General features: G+C 37.2%; 1 protein-coding gene across 2 annotated transcripts; it reads right to left on the bottom strand.

Annotated features, from left to right (window-relative positions):
- Nucleotides 1-414: 414 nt before the first annotated feature.
- On the bottom strand, nt 415-16,514 carry LOC149848637 (uridylate kinase PUMPKIN, chloroplastic-like). Of its 2 annotated transcripts, XM_090012007.1 has the most exons (7): nt 16,274-16,514; nt 13,674-13,815; nt 12,977-13,030; nt 12,796-12,887; nt 8,343-8,569; nt 841-1,017; nt 415-760 (listed from the first exon to the last, which is right to left on the bottom strand). In XM_090012007.1, exons 1-7 carry the CDS (start codon nt 16,447-16,449, stop codon nt 645-647), a joined length of 984 nt encoding a protein of 327 aa, XP_089868133.1. In that variant the 5' UTR covers nt 16,450-16,514; the 3' UTR covers nt 415-644. The 2 variants fall into 2 exon arrangements, with proteins under 2 accessions (XP_089868133.1, XP_089868140.1); XM_090012014.1 differs by lacking the exon at nt 841-1,017.
- Nucleotides 16,515-23,739: the final 7,225 nt, after the last annotated feature.

Raw genomic sequence — 23,739 nt, 5'->3', positions numbered from 1 at the left:
GACCATTTTGGTTGGACGTTGTCTTGCATTTGATGGTGACCGCATAGTTAGCAATATGTGAAACAGAAAAAAAAACCGTTAAAATGTTTTTTTTTATAACGAGGAACCCTTGCCGAAGCGAGGGAAACCCCACAACCACCCTGCCTTGCATGGCCCACCTCTGAAAGCTACAGACACACCTGTGTGCCAGCGGGGTTTGATCCCGGGTCTTCAACTCAATACTTTTGCAGAAAAAACAGTTAAAAGGTTGAAAAGGTTTTACATTAAAAAATACGGCTGAAAAAAAGGCATAAAAAAAAAGTTGCAAAAAAACGACAAAGATTCATTTTTTATTTTATAAAATGGGGTCTAAAAAACGGATCATATATATAAAATGGGGGCCAAAATTCAGTATTTAACATATACAAGCAAATGTAAGATTTCACCTCACTGATTTTGAGCATTCATATATTTGTGAACAAAACCTGTAAATGGAGAGTGAAAAATGGACTACCATCCGAAAAACACTAGTCTTCCAAAACCTTCTCTTGTACTGAAATCTCCAACCTTTGGTTTGTATACGGTTTGGCAGTTTTTCTGCTTTATACGATCGAGGCTCCAACGACACTTCCAATTGTTAGTCAAGTCTGTACACTATATATCATTCATAAACTTGATGTTACTGTGACAGAGTCCCATGTCCCACCAATCATGGTGCCAACTTTCTCGCCCATTATTGCTTTTGAGATGTTACCAGGCTTTGTTAAGTTGAATACAACAACTGCAACCATGAGGATCAACAAAAACTGTGTGAAAAAATAGCCAGACTTACAAAGAAAATAAATGGTCTAACGTGAATACCTGGGATGTTGTTTTCTTGACACAGGGTGATAGCAGTTAAATCCATAACAGAAAGATCATTTGAAGTGACATCCTGGTAGTTAAGAGTCTCATGAAGCCGTGCATTTGGGTTTGTTCTAGGATCATCATCATAGACCCCATCAACATTTGTTGCTTTCAACACAACCTCAGCATTAACTGTATAAAGTCCACATGATTTTAATAGCAAGTATAAAAACAGTTGCTTGTTGTGTGGGAGTATGGGCTGTTGGCGTATTAGCATAAATTAAACCGGAATACAAAATAAGCACGTACCGGTAGACGCCATGGTCAATGCGACATCCGGGTGCTCGGTGTTCTCAGCCTATCGATGCCAACGATGATCCCAAGCCTTGAAGTCCATGGTGAGCAGGACCCTGAACCCCATGACAATTACCGGCAATAGGCTAGAGGCTATCGTTTATAGTTGTTCTCATCATACAGTCAAGCTCTCTATTTATAATGGAAGATAGAGAGGGTGGTTACAGAATGTGAACTCTTAACATTCACATAACCTCCACCCCACTAACACCCATTAAGTGCCGACTAACGGCTTCACTAACCCACTCATTAGTGTCAAACCGGGTCACAGTATGGGTTGGACCCAAACTCAAATATCCAATATTCTCCCACTTGACCCATTGACACTAAAAATGTACTAAATCAAGGTTTATACCGTTATTTCGACTTAATTCTTTATGTAGGTTCACATGCTATCCTGTATCACAAGAATGAATCATATGAGTCACGAAGATGATCATCTTTTTATGAAATATCATATTTCTATGTACTACAATACAATTCATTTTCAGTGCTTTAACATGTTAAGATTACCTTTATGAATAGGTTGGTCTCTAACATATTTTATTGGTCCTTTAATATTGTTATTCTATTATTCTATCTAACCAAATGAGAAATCCTTTATGCAAAATCAACAATACACAAAGTCATAGAAAATCAATTCATTTTCACAAATGTGAATATATAATGAATTGTCATACATCAGAAGAAATAAAAAAGACCCATCCCCTTTACATAATGAAAATACAATCCCGGTGCTAACCCTTTAGTAAAGGGATCGGCAGTCATTTTCTTCGTACAAATTATATCAATACATGATTCTCAGTCCTTTTTTTAACAACAAAGTACTTTAACTCTATGTGTCGACACGAGGTTGAGCTCTTGCCGTTATTTGAAAAGGACACGATTGCTTCATTATCATAAAAGATTTTTAGTGGTCTCTCAATAGAATCCGCAATCCCAAGATCCATAACAAAGCTTCTAATCCACATGGCCTGAGATAAAATCTCATATAAATCAATCATTTTTGTTCTAATGGATTTCAAAAATTCTTTTACTGTCCTGCAGTGAGAGATAACAACTAAAATATTCTGAGTCACTCACAATTGAAAAAGCAACAGGCTAAGAATATTCGAACACTCCCACTTGTCATAGACATCCTTTTAAGCGCTCTCACTTTTCATAGACAGCATTCAAAGAGGCTATTATATTCTCCGTATGAGTGGGAGATTAATCGCTCTATACGAGATTTATATTGAAAAAGTAAATGTAAGACGATTTATTATTCACCTCTTCTAAGACAAGCATAAATAAGCCATTATCGTTCCACTTTAGTGGAAACAACAATACTCATAGTTGCTATATATCCTAAATTCACAAGGAATTGACTTCAGTTGGTAAAACTAACAGATCATGTAACCAGAGGCAATTCAGCATTGTACCTTTGGGTACGAACTGTTAAAATATAAATTGTAACATATATATAATAATATTATATTATTATTATATATACATTTTCTTTTTATTATTTTTCAATTTTTCTTTATTTCCTTTTTTATATCTAGTTCGGTTTGAACTAAATTTATAATATAGTCAAGTTCTTAGTTGGAACTTGACTAAGGAATAGTTGTTGGACTCTAGTCCAACGGCTATAATAAGAGTCGTTGAACTAGAGTCTTTATGTGAGCACTCTCTCTTTTTTGTATAAATATGGGGTTATCCCCCTTGTATTTTTAAGCCTTTTTAAGGTTCATTTCAATAAATATTCCATTATATTTTTATGCTTGTGTAGCCTTTTTAGGCTTTTATATCGTCCCTTTGTGAACTTCTTGTTTGATTGTCGTAGTGCTTTGTGAATGCTTGCGCATTCTTGGGTTACACTTCCGCCTATTTCCTTACATGGTATCAGAGCTAGGTCTCTAGGAGAATAGATCGTGTGTTGCGTCATCACGATAGTCGTCTCAAAAAATATGCCACTCAAAGTTGTATGACTTGGATTCAAAAAAAGTTCTTACCCGTTTTGTATCTCATATTTTTTAAAGTGTCTTTTATATTATTTATCTCATTTATGTATCTCTATTTATATCTCATGTATTGTGTCTTTATTTATCTCATTTACGTATGTGTATCTCTATTTTAAATAGTAGCCTCTTGTTAAATATGTTAAAAATGAATAGGTTTTTTAAGGTAATTATTAAATCTCGTGCGTAAGCATATTTTTATAAAATATTTGTTTTAATTATGCATACCATCGTAAAAATTATATTTTATAAGAATAGAGGAGTTTCCTTTAAAAATCTTAAATATTGTGCTTTTCATATGGCTAATTCCTTTGTTGTATGCATTTGATTTTTTATCGAAATGGATAGTTCCAGGCATATGTTAAAATATGATTTTTAGGTATATTATATGATTTTTATAAAAAAATTAGAAACTTGTCTGATGTACACCTTATGTCATCATGTTTTCCTTAACTCTTTGGTAATATCATGGATATTTTTGCATATTGACATATTCATATTTTATGTGATTTCAAGTTGATCTCTCACCTCTTCTTAATAATATTGATTCATTTTTTGGTTTTAGGCATTTTCCCTTAGTGGGTTTTTGCATTTTGCACTTTGTGTGCTTGTGATATTTGGTTCTTTGTTGAACCCTCTTGTGTTATCATTTGTAATTTGTATTTCCGCATATCTCATTACATGGTAGAATGGTTAATTTTAAGATGTTTTTCCTCATTATGCAAAACTAATTCCTTGAAAAACATTCTCGATTGATTATGCTTGAGAATGATCTTAGATATTTGTGTTCATCTCGATTTGACTTTTATATGGAAAATAAATCTTGCATTGGATGCTTTGAATACATTTTATAATGGTGACTCATTTTTCTCTAAAAATGTGTCAGTCACAAAAAATAGATTGCATTATGAATAATGTTTGGTATAATCTCACAGATTCTATATAACTATGAGTTATTAGATTATTTTCATGAGTGGTAGTAATTATACTTACTTTTGGGATTGTGAAAAGTTCTAAAAACTTTATATGTATTATTTCCTTAATATTACATGTTTTGTTTGTCTCATAGTAGACTTTTGTTTTAAAAGACTTCTTTTTAATACAATATGTTCATGTCTTCTCTTTAAAAATTATTAGATCTTTTGCATTTAACGTGCCCTAGTGCATCTATTCCTTGATCGATGAATTTATGACTTCATCTTTAAGGATTGATTATGTTAAGCATGATTCTTGTTTATTCAAAAGGTTGTCATGAAACATATTGTTATGATATGATTGTACTTTTTTTAAGAATGGTCATCTACCATTATTGGTTTTTTCGATTTAAAATTATCTTTTCATATCGATTCCTTTTATGAACTCACCGATTTGGAAAATGATTTCTGTGAGTATTTATTGCTTCTTATGGCATTTGTATTATCCATCGTAGACTTTTATATGATGCATCAATCTTCTTGGCCTTATTATTGTTGAATCAGAGATGTTTGTAATTTCATCTATGAGTGATACTCCTCCTGTCTTTCTTAATATCTAATGATTCAAAATTTTATTACTATTTTGTTTAAATCACTTTATTCTTGCTTTAAAATATCTCGTTGTTAAAATTTTGCAACTCTTGGGCTAACATATTTTTCTTGTGTACTTGGAGTCTTCTTTTGGTTTGTTCTTTCTCTACAGGTTCTTAAGGATGTGATACCTTCGTTACATCATGCAGATAGCCAATAAAGCTTGCTTGGGGGATGATCACTAATGAAGGCATTGGAAAACTTACATTTGCAAAATTTTCTGATATGCGGTAAAGATGACGATTTCCATTAAAGAATCTTGAAGACTTGGAGTCCTTCCCTTCGTTTTTCCAAACTTTCCGTCCTCTCCCCGTAAAGTTTGAGGGGGCATGTTAAAATATAAATTGTAACATATATATAATAATAATATTATATTATTATTATTATATATAAATTTTCCTTTTATTATTTTTCGATTTTTCTTTATTTCCTTTTTTATATCTAGTTCGGTTTAAACTAAATTTATAATATAGTCAAGTTCCTAGTTGGAACTTGACTAAGGAATAGTGGTTGGACTCTAGTCGAACAGCTATAATAAGAGCCGTTGAACTAAAGTCCAACGACTCTTTATGTGAGCACTCTCTTTTTTGTATAAATATGGGGTTATCCCCCTTGTATTTCTAAGCCTTTTTAAGGCTCATTTCAATAAATATTTCATTATATTTTTATGCTTATGTAGCCTTTTTAGGCTTTTATATTGTCCTTTTGTGAACTTCTTGTTTGATTGTCGTAGTACTTTATGAATGCTTGTGCATTCTTGGGTTACACTTTCGCCTATTTCCTTACACGAACATGCTTCATGGGCTAGAATACATATCTACTATTACACCTTGTGTGAATTGGAACACGACCTACCTTCGGATAGATAAGTTGTTTCATAAAGTCACACACAATCATAATATCAAACCTTAATATGGTCTAAAGAATCCTTAATTAACGCAACTCAAATCACTTTCGTGATTGCACGAGTCAGTCAATCAAGATCTTTAATCGAAATCATATTCGTATTATGGAGCATGCTCATGCACACATATTAATGCATATATATTCATGACAAAATATGCATTATATCATCAAAATACAAGTTCATACTTTAACATATGCATAAACTAATTTTTTATGATAACACATTAAAAAATGTCATGAATTTGGTCATAATTATGCTTAAAAACATTATGCATAACTTAAATAATATAAAATACATATATTAAACAAGCATAAGTCATGCTTCCTTAACTATAAACACTTATAAAGCATGAAAAAATGACAAAAACATACTCATATGGGTAAAACCCAGGGTCCTCAAGCTGGAACCGGTCTAAAAACACCTTGAATCGGTCTGAAGCGACCCCGAACCGGTCATCTAAGGGTCTGAACCAGTTTTGGACCTAATGAACCGATATAAAACATGAACAAAATCTCACAAAGCCCTCTAACCGAATGAGAAAATCCATGTACTTTCATGGATTCATGAAAACAGAGTCCCTTCATCTCGAAACCGGTGAAAACCGATAGGAATGGATCAAAAATAGCTCTAAACCAGTCCCAGAATATGCCATATCAATCACAGAACCGGTTGAGGTGTAAATAGTACCTAGACCCTGTTGTGAATCTGATTTGTTCCAATTCGGATCCAGATCCAATTAGAACAGATCCTGGGTTGGATACCTCTAGTCCAGATCCAATCTGAATCCAGACCCATAAAGATCAGATCCTGAATTGGATCCAATGATCCAAAACTCGATCCGATCTGAAACTGGACCCGAGTTGGGTCCAGAAACCGCACCCAGCCCAGGCCCAAATCCGGTTGGGTCTGGATCTAGACTCGTTCTAATCGGATCAGAACTGATCTGATCCATACCTGGATCGGGTTGAATCCGGATTGAGACTCCAACCTTACCCGATCCGGTTGGTACCGGATCACGACCCGGTTCATCTAGATCGAACCAGACCCGAAACCCAAATGGATTCGGTCTCGATCCAATCGGGTCGGATCCGATCACCGACCCGATGTCATATCAGACCCAGACCTTGAACCAGAATGGGTCCGAGTCTGGTTCGAACCCTCACAATGGATCTGGTCTGTCTGATGAATCGGGTCCCGATGCAAATCCAAGTTCTCCAAATCAGACCCAGAACCCAAATGGGTTCGAGTTCGAGCCTAGGTCAGGACTGACCCGATATTCGGGCAGACCCAATCCACCCAAAATGGGTCTGGATCGGGCCCGCCACCGAGTCGGAATACCCAGTTCGACCCAGATCACCCAAAAGAAAACCAAAAAGCAGTTTCGGTTTCTGAGAAACTGAAATATCCATTTCTCAGAAATTGATCATCACCGAAGAGGGTAAATGCCCCTTCAGCATCTGGGTGACAGGGGACATCGTCGGCAAGGCTGCCAATGAGGCGACAACCCCGACGACAGTCACCACCATCCGGCGACGACCCTGACGAAAACCCCCTTCCAACAAAGGGGTTCCATCAGTGACCCCTCAATCCGGCGACGAAACGGCGAAAACATACTCCGACGACCATCTTATGCTGCCAGCGGCATCGGCAAGGCCGTCGGCTATCCAGGGTGGCCCTTTTACCTCCCCGACGAAAGCCTAAAAAAGGCAAAGGTAACGATCCTTTTTTTTATTCAGATATGTTGCCGCTAGCAACACCTACCGCTGGGGCTGGCTATTGCCACCGGTGACCAACCGACAAGGCCGCTAGGGCTGGCTATTGCCACCAGCGACCAATCAACAAGGCCGCCGGCGATGGGGATCCGATCCCTGCCTCACCGGCGACGGTGATCGTATCTCCTGTTTGGCGATGCCCCCGAGGAAACTACCCAACATGGGGGGAAATAAAAATGAGGGGGGGGGGGGAGGGAGAACATTGTCGATCGGGAACGCATCCATCGCCACCGGCCTTGGTGGAGCCTCCATCGGCACCGGCATAGAGAAGGGCTCCACCACCTGCCCGACCACTGTTGGGTCGAGTTCCACTGTACATTGCTACAGTGGAACCCGTGTACAGTGGAAGCCGACTGGCCCCCTGGTCGACCTGAGGTTTCCGGCATCGGCAACCGACCGAAATGCCCGGATCGTGGGCCCATAACCCATTGTTGGCGTATTCGCATAAATTGAAACCGGAATACAAAATAAACACGCATTGGTAGACGCCATTGTCGATGCAACATGCGGGTGCTCGGCGTTCTCCTCAGCCTGTCGACGCCCACGATGAGCCCAAGCCTTGAAGTCAATGGTGAGCAGGACCCTGAACCCAATGACAATTACGGGCAATAGGCTAGAGGCTATAGTTTATGGATATTCTCATCATACAGTCAAGCCCTCTATTTAGAATGAAAGATAGGGGGCGGTTACAGAATGTGAACTCTTCACATTCACGTAACTTCCACCTCACTAACACCCATTAAGTCCCCACTAACAGCCCCACTAACCCACTCATTATTGTCAAACCGGGTCACACTATGGGTTGGACCCAAACTCAAATGTCCAACATGGGCGGGTGCAAGTGTACATGCATGTGTGGGTTGGTGAGTGCGTGAGTGTGTGCGGAGAGGGGGAGGAGAGAGAGAGACCAATGACTTACTTTCAGCACAGCGGAGGGCAGCTGCTGTATCTGTTGTAAAAAATGGGTTGCCAGTCCCAGCAGCAAAGATTACAACTCGTCCCTTTTCTAAATGTCTGATGGCTCTTCTTCTTATATATGGCTCTGCCACTTCTGACATGCGAAATGCAGTCTGGACTCGTGTTGGTATACCAATGCTTTCCATTGTTGCTTGCAAGAATATCGCATTCATAACAGTTGCCAACATGCTAAGATAAACCGACTTAATTAACATATGATTCTAGCAAAACAAAATGGCAGAAATCCAATATAAAAAATTTCAAGCCACATCAAAAGTCCAATATCATAAGCAACTGGAAAAAGAATGGAAAAAGGTAACCCAGGCATATACAATCTCAGCATCAGGTATCATAGAAAGACCTAGTGAAGATGCAAATAGAAAACAGAAAATCATGTACTCCCTTACAGAATTTGAGCCGACCAACTTATCAAGCTAGCAGTGTCACAGTGAAGTACCAATATTGGCAAGAGAACAATATTTTCCTGTGCCGCTAACTCAAATTGGACATATAGCACGGATACTTCATGCTATTGGACTCTAATCTGGCAGATACTGTTTGTTTACTAATTGAAACATCAAATTGTCCACCAGCTTAGTACATGATCACATCCAATACTCTCCAAGTACCATTCCAATAAGAAAACAACAGACCTTGCACAGGATAAAAAGAAACGAAAAAATGTGCTCTTCAAAGCTTGAATTAAAATGCTCAGCTCTCTGTCTAACGGCACAAGCAAATGTCTTCCAAGAGCTACTCAAATATTCAACTCACCCTCTCAAAGATCCAACTCTTTGTTCCATAATGCGGCTTCTCCCCAATGTCATGGCAAACAGATGCACAAACGCTCATGCAATTTAAAAATCTTCCACCACCATTTTACTCATTGGCAGCCACAAATGTTTTGATAGCACATGAAACAACCATAATTGAACTCCACCTCACCAGCATAAAGAGATCTAGTATTATTTCTTAAATAATCAATATGGTTCCATATACACATGCATTGAGATGGGAAAGCAATCTAGTTATTATACCAGAGCCTACTTCTAGAATTTGATCCTACAGTAGTCAAGTCAAGCCATTAAAGCATGTTTGGATGCCACTAAATCAATTATAAAGCTTAACCCAGTAGGCAGCAATTGGTCCATCCATGCCTCCTCCATATATCCCCGTTTGGCATCTAACTACATCAAATTTTAAATGGAACAACTGACTAAAAATATAATAAACAATGAATAATGTAAAACAAAGTGTTCACATTATGAAAGCAAGGCTAGAAATTTCAAAGATATCCATGAGATCTATGCCATATAATTTTGCAGCAATATTTTTGAAAAATACCACCATTTTTGTACTGTTCGATAGTCACAATTAATATGTTGTACAAGAACAATGTGAACATCCCATGCTTGGATCAAAAGCATTTATTCCCCGAGTCATAGGCCTGACCTTCTTGTTGCTTCAAACATAGGAGGCTGACTGCCTCCCTGACGGTTTTCTGCAGTTTTTTCATCACTTATCTAGCTATCCATAGGATACGTTAACCATGAGGACCCATTGGGATCTCTTTCAGCATTCATTAATGTCAATTTCCTTGGCATCTTGTGCTTTGTTGTGGGTGATACATGATGTAGGCACTGTCATATGCTGTTGCCAACAATAATCTCATGCATACTGCTGTAAAGATGTGTGTAAACATTTTGGAAATGACACATGCATGACAAATTGCAGAAATGGAGCATTAGCAACACTATTAACCTATATACCTAGCCCTCAGGATGTAATAGTGACAGGCTGCTGCACCCAGTTTTATGTGAAGTGCAATAACCACTATATCACTGAGCATTGCATGTTAAGACAAAGCAATTGTAGCAACACTATCTGCATCATTAAGCATGTAACAGAGCATCAGCAGTTGTCAGAACTAACACTTAGATGCATCATCATTACAGACACACACATTTAGGAATGAAAGTAGCTTGACTAGGAATGGGTTCAGATCTGGATTTGTTAAAACCTGACTTACTCTGAGAAAGGTATTACTTCAGGTCATATTCGGGTCATGTTATGTCAGATTAGATTGTAAATCAGGCATAAATATAGGTCCAAGCACAATGCTTGAAGAATCAGATTCAAGTCCAAGACTGGTATACAAACTACATCAGATTGATTCTTTAATTGGTCAGCCCCCAACAGATCAGGTCTTTAGTGTCTCTCAACCAGATTGATTTAAACTGGATTGGGTTGGTCTCTAACACAAGTCTCTTTTATATATCATCATCAGGCCTTATCCCAACTACACCACGTTGATTACAACAGTCCTGTTTCTCCAATCCATCTCCTCTAAAGCTAAAACTTGTGTCATCTTGCAATCTTTCATATCTATCATCAGTTTTCTCTGAAGCCTTCATTGGTCTCCTTTTCTCCTAATCCTATTTAATCACATCCTGTTAACTGTTATCATTGGTGGTGTTACACGATTTGATGCAGCATGCCCAAACCATCCTAGAGGATGAACCTTAAGTTTTTTTTTTCACAATGATACTCTTAAATGTTCTGTTAGTTTTATATTTTTTTTTAACTACCCCAAATCCATCTTAACATGAACAACTCTACTACATATATTTCATCTTGATGTTGCCTCTTAATTGTCCAACACTTGAAAAGAATACAACAATGTTGGCATTATCGTGCTTATATATATATATATCAAAAACAGGTACTGTCGGACGAGCTCGGACGCACGGCTGATTGCCGCACATCAAAAAAATAAAAAAAAAAAACGGTTTTTAGCGGCGGTCAAGACCGCTGCGCAAAGAGCATCTGGTTTGCATCAATGACTTAACTGTTTGATGACTCACACACACACACACACACATATATATATATATATATAGATAGATAGATATATATATCATTGTCACATATATCGGCGATATTTTCAAAATATCGTGCTATTACAGCTAACAATAATATAGGTAAAATATTGTAACCAATTTAATATATTGTGATATTATCAATTATTTTTACTATTTTTATTTATTTTTTAAATCTTATATATGCTTTTCTTCTTTCTTTTACATTTTTTACTTATTTCTTTTATTATATATGTATTTTTTGTATAAACATGATATTTCTTACTTATTTTTGTTATTTTTTATATTCTTTAAGCCCCGAAATTTATCACCAAACCTACAATATCGTGAGAAATAGCCTCGCCGAGATATAGCCGATGCCGATATTTGTGACTATTATATATATATATATATATATATATATATATATATATATATATATATATAGAGAGAGAGAGAGAGAGAGAGAGAGAGATTAATGGCAGTTTATGTCATCAATCTTTTGGAACAATTATAATTTGGACATTGTTTCATTCATCCTAGATACTAACTTTGACCTAGACACATCAAAGTACAAAACTACATCACACAGATCAAGATACAAAGATGGATAAGACAGATACAAATACAACTAGGCAATTTCTTGAAACGTAACCAGTGAGGCATGTTTATTAAGCTTTTAAATTGTTGAACTATATATAATGTAATATGCATTAAAATATGTAGGAGTGTATATACTTATAATTCCCAAAGTTATAACTTATCAAGTCAAGACTCAAGATAATTGGACAAGTGAGGAAAGCCAATTATATTAACCATGTCACATACATGTTTAATCATGTCCAATGCCACTGTTAGGGTCATGTCATTTCAAGACAATTATGAAGGACTGTGGCATAAGTGTGACAAAGATTCCAAGTCATTAAAAGCATTCTTTGTACACACATAAAACATATCATAACCATCTGCCTAAGACTACTTAGTGTTGGCTGAAAAAAATATCTACATCCTGCTCTGCTTGTTCTAAACCTAGAAGTATGCAAGCAATTACCATACTCCAATTACTAGAAAGCCAATTTTAGAAAGGTAGATATAGCCTGGCCATGCATGTCTGGATAAAGCAAAGCAAAGCAAACAAAATTTGATATTTACATCATTCAAAAATAAAATATGGATGATTGACAGGATCGAATATGAAAAGCGAACAAAATTAAATAGCATTAGGAGCATTAATAAGATAAAAAATTACTAACTAGCAGTTATTAGTGAAGGCCGCATTCAAAAATCTATTGAAGAAATAGGCAAAAGCCATAAAATCCCTGAATAGGAATAAGTTACATTACATACAATAATTATTCAAATGGATTTAATGAAGGACGATATGGTTTCAAAATTCTAAATAACTTAGAATAAGATTTATAAAACTAATAATAAGATTTATAAAACTAATGTGCATTTACTGTACCATCATCCATCAAAAGTAATAATCTGCTACAGAAAAATGGTTCTATATGAGCCACATCAAATGCAGGTGCTAAAATACCAAATTCATCATACCCAATGTAATCAGCAGATGAACGCTCCAACCCACTACACCCTGCCCAAGAAGATCCACGGAAGAAATTTCCCCCACCAACCACTACAGCAACCTGCATAGTTCTCAAAAGGTTCATCCTAAAAGTCAATCAATAGAAAGGTGTTGTGTCATGAGATTATCAAACTAGAATGGCAGAAGTACCTCAATACCAAGCCGAGTAACCGAAGCAACTTCTCTTGCAATTGACATTGTTATCTAGAACATCAGATTACAAGAAAAAATGTGTCAGGTGACTCACTACAGCAGACACCAATCTGTTAGCAGGAATTGCTTACAGCAATGATACCACAAGATAAACCCTATGATTGTTTTATTTTGGAAAAGTATGGTCAAATTTAAATATTTGTCACCAATAAAAAAGAACGTAGATCTGCAAAGTACTGTAGCATAAAGGGTTGGTATGCATGCCCACATGGAGACAGAACTGTGTTCCATGGGGTCAGAGCCGGACCTGTAAAGAGGCCAATGCCCTGGGCCCCAAAAAATTTTAGGGGCCCATTTTTAAGGCCCGAGCTCCTTTATTTTTATTTAATATAATATAAATATTTGGAATATTATATCAAATTTTATTGTTATTTTGATTCTTTAAAAAAAAATTCTGAGGTGCTGCCCCCGAACTCCTACTATTAATAAGGGGCCCTTTTTTCCCCTCCGCCTCAGGCCCCATAAAACACAGGTACGGCTCTGCATGGGGTTGATCTTTTTGATCAAATCACAAAATGAAGAAAATAGGAAATCAACATTGTCATGTAGCAACCAGGTAGCATACCTAGTAATCAATCAATGGAGCAACTAAATTTATCAAATTCAGAGAGCTATCTTTTCTTATATCTCCTACCTCTGGGTCAATATTTTGTGAATGGTCACCAGCAAGTGCTTCGCCGCTGACTTTAAGCAACACCCTCTGCCATTTAAAAGATCGCTTGGGCATGATGACCTCATCCTTTGTTAAATTGAAGGCTGCCATTGATGCTTGGGTTCTGGTGAATTGCCAGGAACATTAGATTAGAGAAAGCACAAGCCACTAACAAAGTGATCTGACATATGAATTCAACCGTGCAGAATTAATTAAAAGAAGAAAGAAGTAGTAAACAAAAGCTTAAACCAGAATAAAAGGAAGGAAAAAATTATGTTTCAACACTTCAACAACCAAACAAGGACAGCATGAACTTGTGTACACACTTTGATGTTATTATTGCCATAATCTTCAAAACAAAGTCTTAAGATTTAATTTAAACAGCTTGAATTCCCGACATATTTAAGCCCTCACTCAATGTAAAACTATAACCAATAAAACCATTACATAGAGATCAAATCCACAACACGCACACACACATGCAAGCATGGCGACAGAGAGTAACACCAAACACAACAATTTATTGTTGCTCATTCGGACAACTTGACCTCACAGCCACTGTCTCAAGTTCTCCATCCATCTATTAACATAGAGATACTAAGTTCACTTCAGTGACTTAATTAGGAAGAATGTACTGCAAAATTAGCACCAAAACTTGAACGCTATTGGCCTAGAATTACCAAAAATTACTTCACCAGGTTACTTAGGAAGATTGAACTGCAAAAAAAAACACCATAAACTTGGACTTAATCACCCACCATGTTCATATTTTCAAAAGAAATCAGATGCACTAAACGAACCCTTTAAATATTGTCTCTAAACAGGGGTGGCACAAGAGAAGTTGAGGCCCTAGCCGAAGCCTCCAAATGAGGACCTAAATATTTTTTCATTGTACATAAAAATTCTATTATTTATTAAAGGGGTTGCACCTTTTTTTTCTTAAATTCTTAATATCCTCCATATTTACTAATTGGGTTCATATATATATATATATATCATACTACACAAAAAAAAACATAAAATACTTTAAAAAATATTATCTAAAATCCACATTTCTTGCTTAATATTTTTTTTTTCGACAGAGAAAGCTGGGGTTAGGCAGACCCCTGCCAGTTATACAACCATACCATTTGGGGTTCAAACTTGCAAGTTGCAACGTCCCAACACAAGGTGACGTGCACTAACTGCTACTGCCAGATAAGCTGAGCCCCCGTTGGTACATTTCTTGCATAATATTATTCAAGAAGCCCTGTATCATATCTGATACATCTCCAGGTAAGCAGTCTTTTTGTCTTAATGTTTTGATTTTGTTTCGTCTTTGAACTAATGCAAGCTATTAAATACATAAATAATGTTGCTATCACCTTAATGGAAAACAGAAATCCTGCTTGACCAGTTTTGTTGAGAAAGCCCCACCTTCATGGGATGAGCTTTGTCAAAGGGACTTGGACAATTTACCAGTTTTTAATCACATGGTAGACACGTCTGGTGGAAATATTAGCTCCAACAGCATGGATGTGAATCCATCAATCCACTTGGTCAAGCTGATCCGGAATGCAGTAAATGTGGTTATTCGTGGTGGAAGACGAACTGAAGTTGAACATTTTCCTGATCCCGTAAGTATGGCATATCATGATGCTGATGACAACACGTCTTCTATTGATGTGTTTGTTGATCTTAACCATAATCCATTTCGGGGCAATACAATGGAGCCAAGACATTTATGGGAGGGAGATCAAAAATTTTCTATTTCACATTCTGAAGAAGGCACTGCAGTTGGCTGGGATGCAGATTTGGCTTTGGTAAGAGATTATGTGCAGTCTGTGTCACAAGGGATTTCTGATATCCATCAAGCTGATGGTTATGCAGCAAACGGAGATGCCACATCAAAATTTGGTGGATTTGGTCATTTAGGTTGTGATGGCATTCATGTTGCTTCCTGCGGGCATGCTGTTCATCAGGAGTGTCAGAACCGTTATTTGCTTTCTCTAAGGCAGAGATATATTCTTAGCTGATATTAATGCATGCTATTAAAAGATTTGAGGCCCCTCCAAAATAGGAGGCCCTAGGCGGTGGCCTCAAATCTCAAAGAGGCCAGCCGGCCCTGCCTCTAAAACGTGCAGAACCACCAAACTCTATCCTCATAAACGGTACAACTGCTCCAGAAAAGGTCTCCTCTTCTACGCGCCCCCTAAAAGCCTTATCCAACAAAGTAGAAATCGAGAGAACCACTAAGTAGATTCTCCTCTGAGAATCCACCTCAGACCAAATATAAAAACAATTCATCCTTCTCACACTAAGAACAACAATAACCACAACCTTGTTTTAGCATCTTCCATCAGCAAACTACAGCAACACTAAAAATAATCCATACCCAAGTACCCATCTATGAACAACACCATATTCTCAAACAAACTAATGAGAATTTGCAACTGAAACAGAAGAAATAACTCTAAGGCTCTTAAAACCAATTATTTTGAAAGAGTAAAACCAATGAAGAAGCCAGAAATGAGCAAAGAGCTTGGAAGCAAAAACAGAATGAGGAAACTAGAGTTGGGGGTGCAGATATTTGGAAGAACTACCTCGTACTTGGGTCGAAACATGGGTCACTTCCGAGGGAAGAGCAACTCAAAACCATTTTCTTGGCACCCAACATCTTTTGCTCTTGAAGCCCTACAGAAACGAATCGAGCCCTCAGAACAGAGTCCTCTGGTTTAGAGGAGCAGAGGGAGAAGGAGAAGAGAGGTGAAGCCGCCATTTGAGGGTGTACCCACTAGATATCTCATGCATATGACCGCTTTTTAACTCATGGCTTCTGTTATCTTTTGCAAGAAAATCTTAGGTGGGCGGATGGGATATAAATACCAGGTTTTTGGAGTGCATTTTAAAGACGCCCTCCCAATCTGGGTTCAATGATTTCAAACCATTGCTGAACTTCCTATCAAAAATGTCTCTTGGGTTTATATTGGATGAGTGGTGTCAATGGGTTGGGTTTGACTAGAGCCTGATCCATATCAAACCCTATCGACTCGCTCAGGGTTTAGGTGATAAAAAAAAAGTAAGTTTAATTAGAAACCGAGTCAAACCCAAAGGATCCGATTAGTATATGAAGTCGGGTATGCTTTGTGAAATTTTATACCAAACTCAGGCCCGATTTTAGTATATGAAGTCGGGTTGCAGTCGGCACACAGACTGCTCAGCCTGATGCCTGTTGCCCAATCATCGAGTTCAATCCAGACATGTCTTCATATAGCAGTAATCAAAGAGAGTTCTTAATAGATCAAACTGAATTAAAGCACCAAATTATCTAATATAGCGACTCCTTCCTGCCAATTTTCTCCTATATCAGAGAATATTAACATACTGGATAATGTCATACCAGCCAATTTCTTTTATGGGAAGTGTTAAGAACCCAGTACACTGTGCTAGCCGTCTTGCACACTAGCAGTTTCAGTGGGGTGGGGGAAGGATGCTTGTCATCCATACACTGAGTTGCATTGTTGTCAGTATCATTGCGCGAATAGGCGTGAATCAGCCATTTCGTATCGTATCAGCCAAAAATCGATTTAGAAATGATAGCCTTCTTTAATATTTAAAAAAATTTAAAAGGAGTTCAAATTAAATTTTTTAATATTTTGTAATATTTTATTGACACAATGTCGTTCTGCTGGTTAAAAAAAATTGGTCGATTCAGCTTGATTCGGTTTAGAATCAGAATCGGCTGATTCTCAGAATTGTTTTGAAAATTGATTCAGCCCTGATACCGATTTTGATGACATTGCTCAGTTGAGTAGCTTTTCAAGGTACTCAAAGTACCGGATCTAAGCAAATAAGATTATATCAAACCAGCAAGATCTCCCTGACTATCGAACAGAATGTAGCTCCCCAGATTTTCAGACCCTTTATTATTGCAATTATTTGTTTAAATAGGAGTTTTTTTTTTTTTTTGAAACCTTTATTATTGCAGGATGCACACTCTGGGACCCAAAAACAAAGATCTGATACAAAGAAACAGGGTTTTGTCGAATTTTCCTTCGACGGAAGATCAATAACAGATCTTAATACTATTTTTTAACCTAAAAAAATAAGGAATCCAGCAAAACCCAACAGGATAGAGACTCTAAATTAAAAGACCTTCTCAACAATACTTTACTAGCTGAAAACTAACGACGGGTGTTTAAGATACAACCCCGAAAACGTTCCTAAAACAAGTGATTGAACATGCATTGACTGATATATGCTATTTTCTGGCTTCCTACTCTAAAAATATGAGAAAACAGTAAAATTAACAAATAAATATTAAGACATTAGCTTTTCAAGGACACTAAGATCATGCTGATCTGATGAATGGTTGGAGTGAAATGCCTCTGAGAATACAGACTGCTCAACTATTTTAGTCTACTGGACATATCCTGGTTTCAGTTTTAGATCTCATAAGTGAGAACCGTAGAGAGCTTTTTGGCTCTGGTCCAAAACTGAAAAGTTTTAGATCTCTATCTCATATTTCAAACGAATGTAAAAACACATATTTTTGTTGTTGGATTGCAGAAATATATATCTGAAAACAGGAACGGTTTTGCAGAAAATAGTCATGTGATCGACTGTTTTTTCCTGTTCACATACTTTTTCAAAGACCGTAGGACCGGAATCTGAGATCTTGCTGAACATGACAATTAAAACACGTCTATTTTCCAACGAACCTTAAAATGTTGAAAACTAACTTATGATCAGAGATTTATGACTTTGTCAACTGGATAGTGTTAAACAAGATAGAAAATAGAAAAACAAGAATTTGTATTCAAGGTAGATCCAATATCCGAAAATCACAAAAACAATGAAACTACTAACCTCATAATGCCAATTTTCTAAAAACATAGATCTTGAAGTTAAGCAAACGGTCTCACCCTGATCGCCATTATGTGAATCCCCGAATTTTTGAAAACAAAAGCAAGGGTTTTTACTAAAAATTGTGTTTTGAAATGGGTCCGAAAATCGAATCGGAAATTTGAGAGTGTGTGGGGACCGTTCTTCAAGGTAATATGATTTTGTTTCTCTATTGAACCGGGATCAGCCTAACCAGGAACCCTCGATCTTCTTTTTTAAACAAGGGTTTTCACTAAAAAAATGTGTTTTGAAATGGGTCTGAAAATCGAATCCAAATTTAAGAATTTGAGGAATGTTCTTCAAGGTAATGTGTTTTTCCTCCTCTATTGAACAAAGATCAACCTAACTAGAAACCTTCTATCTTTTTTTTGGAGCGGCATCATTGCAAAAGCTCGGACCTCGTATGTGCATCCTACAAAAAAAGGTGTGTTTGATCACAGAAACCACCAAAACTTGAAAAGAACACAAAACAAACAATATATGAACAGTAAGGCTATCAAAACTTTGAAAACATACAAAACAAATATAATACGAACAAAATATGAAAAACCAAAGCTCACATCAGGCTTAGGTAGCCCTTTCTACGATTAATGAGCATGAAGAAGCACAAAAGACACTTCAGCTAGGTATGAGATCCAAAAAAAAAGTGAGACAAGGAAACTAGGTCCCAGACTAGAGTAGGTGGAAGCTCAGACTAGGCTAGCGGGCTAGGCCTTGTAGAGACTTGGACAGAGTAAGAACGTTGACACAAATGAACTCCAAATACTGAAATAGGGGGATTCCTCCATTTTATAGTTTTCTAAGTGGATCCTGATACATTTTCTGCATGTCCATAATCTATTTAGATGGGCCACTTCTAAATGGGTTTTCTTTGAATAAAAGGCTTAGATCGGTCCAAAGTTTAATGCCTTATATAGAGGGTTTATCTAAGTAAAGGGGTTTTGGGAATTGAAAGTTTTCTAATTCTGAGTTTGCAAGGTTGAAGAGGTGAATCTTGTTCAAGAGGCAGGTGAAAAAGGCAGTTGACGACAAGAAAAAGACCACTGACAATAAGTTTCGCTAACGACAAGTTATCATTAGAGGTAGACGCTAACGACAACTCATGGCTTGAGCCAACATTGGTGACAGATCATAGTTTATGAGAGGATCCTAACGACAACTTAAGATGTCATCAGGGATGGATGACATAACCTTTCAAAAATAGAGGTTCCTCAAACGACAATTCAAAGGTGATAATTTAATGACAATGGTGACAATCCAGGGATGTTGACGATAATTTAAGACAAGGCGAACAACAAGTTAAGTTGTCATCAGAGATTAGGAAGTTATTTTGGTCATAACTTTTGATCCTGATGTCGAATAAACCTATTTTTTAGCTCGTAGGAAAGCTAAGAATCTCTTCTTTTAACTCTTCTTTTGGTTAGAGATTTGCAAAAGTCACTTTGAACGCAAAAAATTGGATTGAAATTATCTTGCTTTGGAGGAAGACAGAAGAACATGGATTTTTTTATGAAAATATATCAGTCAAAAATTGGGTGTAAATAGGGATGGCAGTGGACCGGGGGAAAGCGGGGCCCCACCCCGCCTCACCCCGTTTGGACCGGGGATGAAGGGTATGAAACGGTGATGGAGGCGGGGACGAAGGTTAAAATCTATCCCCGTCCGGGGGTGGAGGCGGGGATGGACGTGCACTTTTCCCCGCCCCGCCCCGACCACTTTTCCCCGCAATATCCCCGCCCCGCCCTGCCCTGCCTCATCCCCGTTTGAACCGGGGATGGAGGACATGAAACGGGGATGAAGGCGGGGGTGGAGGATAAAAATCCATCCCCGCCGTGGATGGAGGTGGGGGTGGAGGATAAAATCTTGAGGCGGGGCGGGGGTGGAGACCTTGTCCCCCGCTCCGCCCCACCACACTGCCATCCCTAGGTGTAAACAGTATTATATTCTTGTTTCCATATAGTTAAATTTGGGTATGGATTGACCAAGTTTGGTGAAGGTGTTGGACCCGTTGGCACCCCTATAATGACACCAACCCCAATAAACCATGTTAAGAGATTGGGTTTTACAAAGCAGCAGTTTTCACGTGTAAAACTTGGTTTTGGGTTGAAAATGGTTTATGCCCATCATTTTAGGCTTATAAAGGTGAACAAAAGGAGAATGGTGAATCTGTTTTCATTTAACCACGGTAAAGAACATGTTTAACCATAGCTCTTTCGAATGTGCGAAGGGATCATATTGGCTTAAACGTAAATAAGTCTTCTACACTTAACTCTCATAACTATATAGGGTAAACCACGGTTTAGAAAAATAGAAACTGGTAAGGTTGACAAACGAGCCAAAAAAACTAAATGTGCCCTATTCAAATTGGACTTCTTTACAACCAAAGTGAGCTACCCTGTCCGAGCTTGAGCTATACGAGCCTAGCCCAAGCTGATTTGTTTAATTTTTTTTTTCTTTTCATTGTAATAATGGAAACTTCATCACAAGCATATTCTCCGACCAGTTGAGGTAAGAATTTTTTTTTTGACATACATGATGTACATTTGTTACATAAGATCATATAAATTTGCCTAGATGAGTCAAGCTAAGCCCAACACGCATTCTCTGTGCTCAGCTTACTTATATTACATGAATTGCTCATAGCTCAGTTAACCAAAGCTTATTTGACGAGCCTGACCAGTTTGGTTTGTTAGCAGTTGTATTATCCAATACTTGCATAGCAGCGCACATAAATGGCCTCTGCCTAATAAGTAATAATATGTTTTATAACAGTTGAACACTCTCTCTCTCTCTCCTATGAGTATTAGACCAATATGCTTCACATTTGGTCACTTTTACAATAATAGTTTTAGTTGAGTTTTAGATCTATTTTACAAAGCTAAACAAGTCCATCTAAAAATTAAATAGACAACCATTTAAGGATGCCACTTAGTTGATGGGGATATATTTTGGTTGAGAAGAGTACCTACATTGACAAGTAGGACAAACGCGATCATTGGTCCTTAATAGGATGAGTTTTCTTAATCTCATATATATGTAGGGTAACTAAAATAAGTTTTTTATAGGTTTTTTTTTTTTTTAAATTTCACCGTAAGGATGTGATCTAGAAGCTTGGTTTTATAGAAATAGACTCTTGGATCATCCAATTACAATGTATAATAAGGATCTTTTAAGGGTTGAAAATCAATGGCTTAGAATTTTCATAAATATTCAAGCATAAAAAAATCACATTTCTTGATCTGATTACAATGATCCAACAGTCAGGTTCCCAGCAAATGAAAGAAACACATTAAAAAGCGGGGCCTACAGTTTCCTGTGAAAACATTATTTGCATTTGAACTTCTCACATGAAACCATTTTCATTGTCTTATGATCTTATCTGGATATCTATGAAAGAAATGGGCCTTAAAGCTGTCAGAAAGCATACAAAGATAGCTATTTTGACCATTCACGCTCCAAAAGTAGTTTGTCCAAACTTGAGAGAATAGTAGTCTTCTTTTCCGTTCATCAAACCACTGTAGATATGGGCTATTAAACAGTTAACTAGAAGAAATCCATACTACCCTAATTGGTTTGACATATTCTGAAAAAGAAGAGCATATGTGCCATGGTGGTTGTCTATAATTGACTGACCATTCAAATGCAAAGGTTTCCCTTATCTGTGCTCATGGAAAATCCAGCTCCTTCATACGAGTAGCTCCGCACATAAGACACTATAATCTACCAATTTCTGTTCTTATGGTTATGATCTTTCATTAGATGAGATCATGACTTGTAGAGAGCTGTCAATAGATAACCATCTACTGATACTTGCTGAAGTCGAAGAGCATATATGAAATATGAATAAGTTAGAAGAGTAGAGCAAAGATTCTTGATGACTCTCTCTCTCTCAACTGGTGGATCAGCAACAACTCAAAGAGTGACATTTCCTCTACCAATATATTGATCATTGCCACAACCAGAAACTGACAGTAGCATGTCTTTTGCATAAACGCTCTTGATATGAAGATTCAAGTTGATTTTAGACTTTGATGACCAAAGAAAATCTCTTTCTCTTTGACCACTGCAGTTTCACCGCTGAATTAGCCATGAAAGGTATGTGGTACTGTCCACTAGTCCATTCCCATAATGACAGCACCATCCCACTGGTTTATGGCCAGACCACTGTTGGATAGTACTGAGAAATGTTCATATCGTATTCATGATACACTACCAGTGTTTAGATTTTAAAATGTGGTAGACTGGAAGTCATGACTGTATAATGTATGCGTGTGAATATACAAACATGTCCACCCATGCTTTTGTGTATGTATGTATCTATATATGTACGAGTGGTGAGGAGAAACTCAAGTATTTGAAGTAGCAAATTGATTTTTTCTCTCTTGATCTTTTTGTTGTTAAATATTTTTCACAACCATGATTTGTAGATTATATGTAAGAGGATAAGTTGCCTTGTAAAACACTTGTTGTATAAGAAATTCTGTGAGATGTGGCAATCATGTAAGTTACTGATATGTCAGAGTTGGGATTGAATCTGGTTTTGTCTGCATAACTAGATTTTTTCATGGGTTTTCAATTGACATTGCCAACTTATAAGTGGGGATCTTAAGAGAACAATCGTCAATGGTCACCCTGGTCATAAAACAAATGCGTCAGTGAGGCTAAATTCAAAAGTTCGCTGGCTCCGAGGCTTCAGCAATTCCTCCCACCTCCTCAAAGGAACTTATCTCAGTTTTCATGGCTTCAGTCATAGTCGTTACTTGACATTTGAAATGAATGGGTGTACAGGTCTCTCAGTCATAGAAAGCAATGCCTGGATAGACCAATTCAAAAGATGAATTTGGCTCTTTGCACATTTCAAATAAGATGGAAAATTTCCACAGTGTCTACACCATACACTGGTCAAATCTTCTCCTTACTGAACACTTGGCCCAAAATACTACCATTTCCAAGAATATTGAGAATGCATTTTCCTTTCATTAAAGAAACATAAGTTATTCAACAAAGTAATGCTTTAAGCACATGGTATTATAACTTTGAACTTCAAAACCTTCAGAATGTTACCTCTGATCATTTTCCCTGAGCCGTTTAACATACCTGTGATATTTAATATCACCATAGAATCAACAGAACAAAAACAAAAGACTGACTATTCAAATAGGCA

This window comes from Nuphar pumila, chromosome 1, assembly GCF_984573655.1.
Source record: "Nuphar pumila chromosome 1, dmNupPumi1.hap1.1, whole genome shotgun sequence".
NCBI classification, from domain to species: domain Eukaryota; kingdom Viridiplantae; phylum Streptophyta; class Magnoliopsida; order Nymphaeales; family Nymphaeaceae; genus Nuphar; species Nuphar pumila.
This window is presented reverse-complemented; position numbering and strand designations above follow the sequence as displayed.

Excerpts from the sequence above, each read along its gene's own strand:
- LOC149848637 (XM_090012007.1), bottom strand. The coding sequence starts at position 16,449 with ATGGCGGCTTCACCTCTCTTCTCCTTCTCCCTCTGCTCCTCTAAACCA. Across the intron at positions 13,031-13,673 it reads CACAAAATATTGACCCAGAG|ATAACAATGTCAATTGCAAG; the intron begins GTAGGAGATATA and ends CTGATGTTCTAG. Across the intron at positions 1,018-8,342 it reads TGCCCTCCGCTGTGCTGAAA|TTAATGCTGAGGTTGTGTTG; the intron begins GTAAGTCATTGG and ends GACTTTATACAG.